Source organism: Thunnus thynnus, chromosome 4 (assembly GCF_963924715.1).
Source record: "Thunnus thynnus chromosome 4, fThuThy2.1, whole genome shotgun sequence".
NCBI classification, from domain to species: domain Eukaryota; kingdom Metazoa; phylum Chordata; class Actinopteri; order Scombriformes; family Scombridae; genus Thunnus; species Thunnus thynnus.
In genome coordinates this window covers 18,800,124-18,809,424 of record NC_089520.1, presented here as the reverse complement: position 1 = coordinate 18,809,424, position 9,301 = coordinate 18,800,124, and the positions used below count along the sequence as shown (strand labels likewise).

Here is a 9,301-nt window from a genome sequence, read left to right as displayed (position 1 = left end):
TTTTTCATACTTTTCAAAAATCTCATTGCACATGGCCAGTTTTTTCTCGTATCTTATTAACTATCCAACAAAGCACAGGCAAAGAGGAGATAATGTCACCTTGGAAAAACATTTATTGAACAAGTTAACTGCATCAGCATAAATTGTCAGAGCTCAGAGAATGAATTGAGAATAAATGCCTTCTTTTGGAAAAGTGACATATGGTAAAATACAGTTACAGATGATGTCTGATGATGTTTTAGGCTTCAAGATAGTCTGCAAATAACAGCACCGGTATTTCCAACATTTGCTGTGAGTCTGTTTTCTGTCACTGGTATAAACTATACTTCTCTTATGCATCTCAGAGTAACCTTTAGCTAGCAATTTATGTCAATGGATATTTTTTAAAAAAAAAAGAAAAAAAAAAGAAGCAAACAAAAACAAATAAAACGTCACATGAACTTGACCATAACCAGTATGTAGGATTTGGTGGCGCCTAGTGGTGAGGCTGCAGAATGCAACCAACTGAATACCCCTCCCAAGCTTGTAGGAGAATCTACAGTGGCTGTGAGACTTGCAAAAAAAAAAAAACTGAAAGGCCCTCTCTAGAACCAGTGTTTGGTTTGTCCATTCTGAGCTACAGTGACAACATGGCGGTGCAACATGGCGGGCTCCATGGAAGAGGACCCGCTACCTATGTAGATATAAAGGGCTCATCCAAAGGTAATAAAAACAATTCTTATTTTCAGGTTCTTATACATTAATTAAAACATAGTTATGAATATTATATTCCATTTCTGTGGAGTCCGTTCTGCTAGATACCACTAAATTCTACACACTGCACTTTAATTCAACAGTTAAAAAAATAACAGGATGGCAATGTAAAAAAAAATTCCAGTATTTCATTTTAAAACATGCAGGGTAACAGAATTCATTTTATGTGAACAGTAAATTTGAAGGCAAAAAATGTTTTTCAGTAAAATGGGAAAATCTTGCCATGAGAACTGACAAAAAGGAGAAAAAACACTTGAGTCCTTTGTTGTTAATTCTAAAGACTGCTATGACACAAGATGTAACTTTGAGAACCTAAGGCTGCCTTGAGCTGGCAAATAAAATCTAAAAAGAAAAACATGACTATAAAAATTTGTATTTTCACAACCATTGCAGAATCCTGTAGATCAACCATCCTGTAATGTTTTCATTTCCTCTCGTTGGACCGGGAGCGACTGTAAAAACAAATAATGAACTGGTTAATGACTTACTAATAATTTGATATATTTCTGCAATACAGTTAAGACTCTATATATTGTAATGATAATAATAATAATGATAATAATAATAATAATAATAATAATGAACAAACTCACCTCCTTGACCGTGAGAAGGATCTTGAGCGCTTACGGTTCTTGTCTCTGGACAGAGATCTATATCTGCGCCTGTCTCTTGAAAGAGACCTGATGGACAAAACCACAAAATTCAATTCAACACATAGTTAAAAAAAAAAAAAAAAAGTATTTAAAAACATTTAATCATGGGCTCACCTGCTGCGACTGCGGCTGAGGCTCCTCCTCCTCGGCGATCTGGGGTGTAGGTGAAGCAAAGACATGAAAAAAATTAGGACAGAAAATTTTACCCTCTCCATCACTTATGAAACCTCTGGTTACACGTGGAAACGTGGTTACATGTTGTTCCTAGACTGTTAACAGAAGGATCATCTGCATCCATGAGATCTTGACGGAGTTCATCAAGATCAATTCATTATTATTCATTCTCATTAAATGGGAACTTTGTGCCCAATGAGCACCAAACATGGAGCCAGATTGAAATATATTAAGAACAAAATCAGGGCTCGACATTAAGGCTCGCCTGGGAAACATCAAGTAAAATATACTACAAGAATTGTCTGTCTCCTGCAGTGGTGGTAGAAAATTGGTTTTAAACACTGGCAGTATACTGTGCAATACTAGTATCTTTGCAAAGTATATGATAAAAGTAAATGTATTTCAATGGAAACAGATCTAATCAGATACAGAAAACTGAACCAGTGGTAAGACTCATCACTGTAGCACCGAAACCATCTGTAACCTACAACCTCAAAAGATCAGTGGCTGCAAAACATCCTTGATAACACTTAAATTTTCAATGTGATTTTTTAATTAGGACACTGGTGCACTCCAGATGAAATAATACTGATGTGTAAAAACAAGATAGTAAAAAACTACGAAGTCAAAGTACACTTTATACCGATGGATATTACTCACAATGGCCTAATGTCGAGCCATGAAAATGCACTCAGCACAATTGCACTGTGAACAACTGATTAAAAACCCACAGCCAAAGTTCCTTGACCACAACTTTTGATCTTTAGACTTTTGCAACTCTGCACTGAAATTGGTCTAATGGTCTAAATTACATAAGTGCTGAGGGAAAACTGTCAAGCAGCTTTGAAAGCTAGATTAAGCATAAAAACTACAAAGAGCAGGATAAAAGCAACTTACTATTTTGGGGGATTTGGACAAGATAGAAATGACGCAAGGTAGCCAGACTGATGGTGAGGGAGGTCGAATTGCAGAGAGGATTTGCCACATGATGCAAATGTTGGAGATATGAAGTTGCTTGGTGGCTGGTTGGAGGGGGTAGTTGTAGATTTTCCCTGCCTTTTTTGGGGGGAAGGATGGGGAGGGATGTAAGCCAAGGGCTCTTCCCGTTGATACAGTAGTTGTTTGGAGAATAGTAAGAGTAAAGACGCTGATTGGTTGATAATGTGAAGTGGACCGCTGTCGATTGGGTTAAGGTTGGAGGAAGAAGAGGAGGATGCTGGGAACTGCATGCGCAGGAACCAAAAGGTTGGTGGAACCTGACGACTGGCGGTGCGCCTGGGTCATGTGACAACACCAGCCAAGCTGATTGGGGCTCGCTGGACAGCAGTCACATGATGCTGAAAGAGGACTAGTTGACTGACTCAGATGGTGAGAAGCGTGGTGGTGACTCTGCAACGGGGTTCAGTTTTATTAATAGATGGCAACTGAACTCAGAAAGAAAACAAAATTTACACCTGCAGAAAGTAATTCTAAAAAGTTCCTATAAAAATGTTTAATGGATGATGAAGTGCTAACTGTGCCTCTTAAGATGTCCCCGTACAGCAATTTAATTCTGGTAGAGTTAAGTGTTTTTACATACATATTTTTATTATAAGAGTTCATAAATAGTCAAGTGCTGACATAAGCCGCCTTTGGACTTGGCTGTCTACCTTAAATTGGCACAGACAAAATTACTTTTTGAAACGTAGGACAAAATGTTTCCAAGCTTTTTTTTTTCTTTAAAAAGGAGGATCACTCCAGTTAATGTGGGATCGGATTAGTAAAAAAAAAAAAAAAAAAAAAAAAAAAAAAAGAAAGCAAAGGAGTGACATCAATAAATCAAATCACGAAGCAGCCAGATCCACAGGTTATCTATTGATGAACTCATATTGTATGTGTGCAAATAATGATTTTATTTTACTGAAGTGATCTACAACATTAAGCGTAAAAATTAAATTCAGGCCATGGAGATGACCAATTAGAAACTTCAAATCGCTATTTTTTTTTTTTTAAGTTGACAAAGCTTTAATTAGTTTAAGATGCAAAAACACAAGAGATTTGTTTGCCAGTGTGAGAGGTTGGCAGATTTATTCAGCTTTGCCAAACTAATTTATAGTTCGAAGGACTCAAACAACTGATGCTTACAGTGTGTGGAGAATGTGAAATCTGCTTTGTCATTTGTGCTTTTAAAAAAACACTGCAAATTAGATTTTAAATAAAATGGTAACATTAATCGTCAAGTAGGAAATGCATACCTGCGTCTGACTGGAGGACTGCGCCGTCTGATTTCATCACGAGGGCGTCTACTCCAAGATGGAGGGGGGCCACGGCTTCTAGAGCGCTTTTCCCCGGTGGATAATTCAACACGCACTCGACAGCCACACATGGTTCTAACGAGAGAAAAAAAAAAGAAGGTGATAACATTAGTTGGAAAGTTTAAAAAAAAATAATAAAAAAAGAAAACTTCAAAAAGAACAATACTAAGAAAAGGTGTTACCTTCCATCTAGTTCTCTCACAGCATCAGATGCATCTCTGGGATCTTCAAACTCTACAAAGGCAAAGCCCGGGGGATTCCTGGCAACCCACACACTTCTTAAAGGGCCATAATATCCAAAAGCCCTTTCTAACTCTGTCTTATTTCCGTTGTTTCCTAGATTCCCAACATAAACCTTGCAGTCGAGGGGACAGTCTCTATTAAGAGCGGGGTCTGAGAGGAAAAAAGACACAAACAAAAAACATAGAGGGATATGATTAATGTGGCTTACACATGGTTGCAATTTATCCTAAAACATCCATGAAAGACTGGTTGAATATAAAAAGATGGTGAGTGTCCATAAACATTTTCTCACATTTAGAGAAATTCCTTGCTACAAGATTGTCACATAACCAATATTTATCTTCTTTAAATTGTTTTTTTTTGTTGTTAAATGATTCAAATGTCTTAAATTTAATTTTGCATTCATGTTTTTGATCAAGGCTGAAAGTTGAAACATTGTTCCAAAATTATGAGTATCAATGATTATCAAGAAATGTGATCAATTCAACTTCTCCATTCCTGAAAGCAACATTTGGACGTTCTGCTCACCTACTTTGAGTCAACACAGAAGTAGTGTTTATAATTAGGGCAACAACGATTAACACTGAAGATACTCAGATACTTTGTCATACCGAGGTAAAAAAAAAAATCTATTTTATCACCACTGGTTGTATAAGGGGGTGTTCAAACCGACATCAGGTCTGCGTGAAAAAAAGCCTCACAATCACTTGAATGGGGGCAGTGCATTGACATAGTGGCAAAAAAAAATGCAGTGGTTGTCCGGCAAAAAGGTTGAACCGGAATCAACTTTTGCAGCAATGCAACCTGACGTCTTCTGGCAAGGTGCTGCGTTGGCTGATCACATATAGGGTTTTTCTATTAGCCCGGGTTGGTCCGCTTTAGCTGCACTGAACCAAGCCAACCTAGGATGAAATGCATTTCCACTACAGCCTCAGAATAGGGGATAACCATTAGGGCTGTAGTCTCCTGGTCGATTAGTTGGTCGATAAGCTCTCGTCCGACCAAATTCTCATTGGTCGAATAATTGCCATGTTACTTTCATAAGGAGAAAAGTGCTACATCAATAGCCTTCCAGGATCAATCCATTATTTCCGGTGGTGGGAGGGACAGACTAACAAATTACCTGTGAAAATGGGGTTGTATTCGAAACACCCCTGTTGTTTTCAGAACTTTGAACTCGCCCAACCTAATGGAGACTGCTGGGTCTAACTGTACTCAACATTTACCGAGCATTTACTGAACGAACTGAATCAGTGTTTCTCCCATAATTATAACAAGAACTCCTGCCAGCCCCCACCCCCCCAATTTTTTAATGTCAAAAATAACACCAAATATGCATTCATTCGGAAATCAATAGCGTTAGGGAGTCTCTGGGCAGCACTGTTACGGTTTGTGAGTCTACCTCTGTGTCGTTGCCTGGGAAACCATTGGTAGCGTAACTCTGTTAGCTCTAAAATTAGCAACAATGGGTTAGCCTAACCTGAAGATGCAAAACAGAGAAATAGAGAAAGGAGAAATGTGTGACTGCTGAGTTCACTGTGCACTCTGTCCCGCCCTTCCCCCCCGTCAACTTTCTCTCCTGTGTTCCTGTTTGTACTTTCAGATATCTGCCTTATTTTACTGTTGATTGCTTTCAGTTGCATCAGAGCTGTGTTAAGTTACTGCTGATGAAAACCCAACATTTCCTGCTTTATATTAAAAGCTGTAAACTGAAACTAACAAGAGGCTTTTGCTGTGAAGAATTTACAAGAAATGAAATGTGTTTATAACAATTAGCAGAGCTTCGTTAGCAGTGCTATTCTACAATAAAAACAGGTCTATACAACAAGATATATATTATATTTGGAGCCATTTGTTCAGTGAATGAGTTAGAAATAATTCTAGGAGGAATAGTACAAGCAGAAACAGTCACAGGGAGATGTTTGATAATTGGCTGGAGATGACAGGCTCCTACTGCATTTTCTGCAAACAGCACACCTCCAACAGGTAAACAATTTCTTTTACTTTGTCACTGTGGAATGTAAAAAACACTTGAGTGCTCCAGGCATGGCTTGGTACAACTAACCCCAAAACAATGGAAAAACAGCAATACATCAAGTGCACATTCCTGGTAGATTACTTTGTAATGTTACGCCTTATTTGACCTCTCATCTTGTGACAAAACAAAACAGATGCCCTTGTGATAACCTTCCAGAGTTGTAAAATCCTATCTGTGAGTATTACAAACTACTGTGTGGTGTTTTGGCTTCTGATAAGCCTTTAAATGCATTAATCCGTAGCTCCAACTCAACTTCCTGGATTGTATTTCATTGTGTCACTCAAACAACACACCCCACCACTGTACTTGTACTGTACAGGGAGGTTTCCGTCTCGATACCCATAAAGCTGTTTCTGGCACTTATGCAAATTATTCAGCAGAATTACTTACTGACAACCAGTGTTGGGCAACATTACTTTTAAAAGTAACTGTTACATTACAACATTACTGCAATTAAGAAGTAACTCATTACATTAAAGTGTTACCTACTGAGAAAACTCAAGTACTTTTGTGTTACCAAAAATGAAAATACCTTTGTAATTCCTTGCATAATGCGAATACTTCCACAATGTAAAAGCGGTCCTATGCCATGCTAAGCATCACACGCGCACTGACACAACCACAGGATTGAATACCTTCCACTAGTATGCAGCTACCTGCCAAGAAGTAGGAATAAGTGCATAAAAAGAAGTGTGTGAATGTGTCAGGGATTTTCTTTTTTGTGGCAACAAAAGAAACAGGGAAATATGGTTATATGTAGCGTGTTGAGGGTAGGTTGGCAGAGCTTCCCAGCATTCTCTGAGGCAATATGTTTATGGACATAAGTTTAAAAGGCATACTATGCAGGATTTTTTGGTTGCCGTTTGCAAACACAAGATTCAAGGTTGGTGGCTCAATGACACCAGAGCAAGTTGAGAGCATGAGCAAGAGATAAAGCAGCGGTGGTGGTCGAGCGAGCTATTGAGTCAATGAAGAGATGGAGCTTCGGTAGTGAGAACAAAGCAGTGAGTCAGATAAATCTCTCTCTGCAGATAAATGCACCACCACACACTTCTAGTGGGTCTTAAGTGATCATTTAGAGGGATTATGTTTGTATGAGTCTATACATTGTTTTTTTTTGTGTTTTTTTTTTTTTATATTAGGAAAATCCTGCATAGTATACCTTTAAATTAAATTTTGTTCTAAAAATCACCACAGATGTTACTTGGTACACGGTCATTAACGTTATTGTTGTTCACATTGTTTTTGTAATGTTTAATAGTTTGTGATTTGCTGTTGTGAAAAAATGCATTTTGTACCATGAGTGAAGTGATGTGAATGGTTAGTACCGACCCTCCAGCACAGTTGTAAGAGAGCATTGCAGTATTGATGGTATGCCTGTTGCTACCAATAATGTTACAGTTTCTCATGAAATCATCTCTCTGCTTCAGTTCTTGCCCCAGCAAACCCCGGCCTGCTACAATATTTTAACAGTAATGGATTACTTATTTGAAAATGTAACTAAATAACTTATTACTTGAATTGCATAAATAACGTGTTACATTACTTATTACAACAAAAAAAGTGATCTACGACTCTAACATTGGATTTACAGGATTATTGCATCAAGTTGATTTGAAGTATCTTGCCTGGATTAGCCAGACATTCCTGTCTGATTATTGTACCTAAAAGTGTATTGTATCTATCAAATGGTTTATCAATTAAATTTCTCAGAGTTAGGTTACTAAACTGGCAGAAAGAGTTTAACCATTTATAAGACTCTTGTTAACACTCAGAAGACTAGTTTCTCTCTTGCATTATGTGTGTTAAGTGCACTATTTCAAAGAGAATATTATCCATGTCAATTTATTTGCTTATTATGTCCTACCCTATCATGGCAAAGACTTCTGTCTGGACTGTCATCTATTAACTAAGTTAACCACAAAACTTAATGTGTTAAGATGTGAGTGTCTTATTGTAGAGAAAAGTAACATTAATAAATTAGTGAAGTAACAAGTCATCATACCTCCCATTTCAACAGGTCCAAGTATCTTCTGCTGTATTGCAGTCAGATGTGCCTAAACGGACAGAAAGACAGTAGGGAATTGTTAACAGACCTCAGTGTAAAATAAATGCATTGTCACAATCTAATGTTATCTGGTTCAGAGTCCATTTTGACTCGACTATACGTCGCATTTAATTGTTTCTCTACGGAGCCTCTTCAAAACACAAGAGGATTGTTCATGTCCACAGATGCTGGTCTGACTACCACGGAAATACAACATCATTAAGCGATGTCAAACTGCGTAAAAGGCAAAATAAACGAGCCCCGATTATAGAAAGTATTATTCTACTTTAATGTTGAGCTAACACTCGTTAGCAATAAAAAGTAGTTCGATTTCATTTAGCTTGCAGCTTAAGAAACAGAAACGTTAGCCTTTAAAACTTTCGGTTCGTTTAAGACAACAATGTGGCCGATTTACAAAATCACGAGTACTTTTGAGTCTAATTTTGCCAACAAACACTTATGCAGCCAGGATTTCCAATCAAACATGCAAACATGTGTTAGCTGTGTTAGCTCGCAGAAGATGTGGTAGCTAGCAAAGTTAGCATTAGTCACGACGGTATTATTAAAAAAAAAACTTCTGTGCCCACCCGCACACTAATCACGTTTCTTGATACAAACGTGGAAGAAGAAAGTAAATAATGTTTAAAATGTACCTCACTTTTCTTGTAGCTACAGTTCAACAGAAGTGTTATCAGCAGATTTCACGCCGACCGTCTAGTCTCAGCGGCTAGCTTCACTTGTTGTTAGCGCCAGAGCGGAAGTTGTCTTTATACATCCTCAGAGCGGAAGAGGCACAACTGCTCGCCTTTCTTCTCGCAAACCGACGTTAAATGAACATGCTGCCACCTGCTGTAGCGGAGCGGGAAGCCTGTCACAATCATCCTCATTGTGTTGTCCGTTAAACAGAAACTTTGTAGTAGACAGAAGTCTTCTTTCCAAACAAGTCAAAGAGATTACTTAAATGTAATATTCAATATAGATGCACATCACCATCTCCTGAAGGTGGAAGGAGTATTCAGATCTTTTATCATTCCTGTATCATTTCACTCACTACACTACTGTATAACTATCTATCTATCTATCTATCTATCTATCTATC

The 9,301-nt window shown here is 37.9% G+C and overlaps 1 protein-coding gene across 2 annotated transcripts; it reads right to left on the bottom strand.

The window, feature by feature from the left end:
• Window positions 1-90: 90 nt before the first annotated feature.
• Window positions 91-9,008, bottom strand: srsf3a (serine and arginine rich splicing factor 3a). Of its 2 annotated transcripts, none has more exons than XM_067587170.1 (7): window positions 8,856-9,008; window positions 8,161-8,212; window positions 4,057-4,267; window positions 3,815-3,949; window positions 1,521-1,559; window positions 1,347-1,433; window positions 91-1,205 (listed from the first exon to the last, which is right to left on the bottom strand). In XM_067587170.1, the coding sequence occupies exons 2-7, from the start codon at window positions 8,165-8,167 to the stop codon at window positions 1,178-1,180; spliced, it is 507 nt and encodes a 168-aa protein (XP_067443271.1). In that variant the 5' UTR covers window positions 8,168-8,212; window positions 8,856-9,008; the 3' UTR covers window positions 91-1,177. The 2 variants fall into 2 exon arrangements, with proteins under 2 accessions (XP_067443271.1, XP_067443272.1); XM_067587171.1 differs by having other exon boundaries at window positions 8,861-8,987.
• Window positions 9,009-9,301: the final 293 nt, after the last annotated feature.

What these genes read in the sequence shown, in the direction of transcription:
- srsf3a (XM_067587170.1), bottom strand. An exon ending in GTGAGAGAACTAGATGGAAG is followed by an intron (nt 3,950 to 4,056) that starts GTAACACCTTTT and finishes TTCTCTCGTTAG; the next exon opens with AACCATGTGTGGCTGTCGAG. An exon ending in TCCTTCTCACGGTCAAGGAG is followed by an intron (nt 1,206 to 1,346) that starts GTGAGTTTGTTC and finishes TTGTTTTTACAG; the next exon opens with TCGCTCCCGGTCCAACGAGA.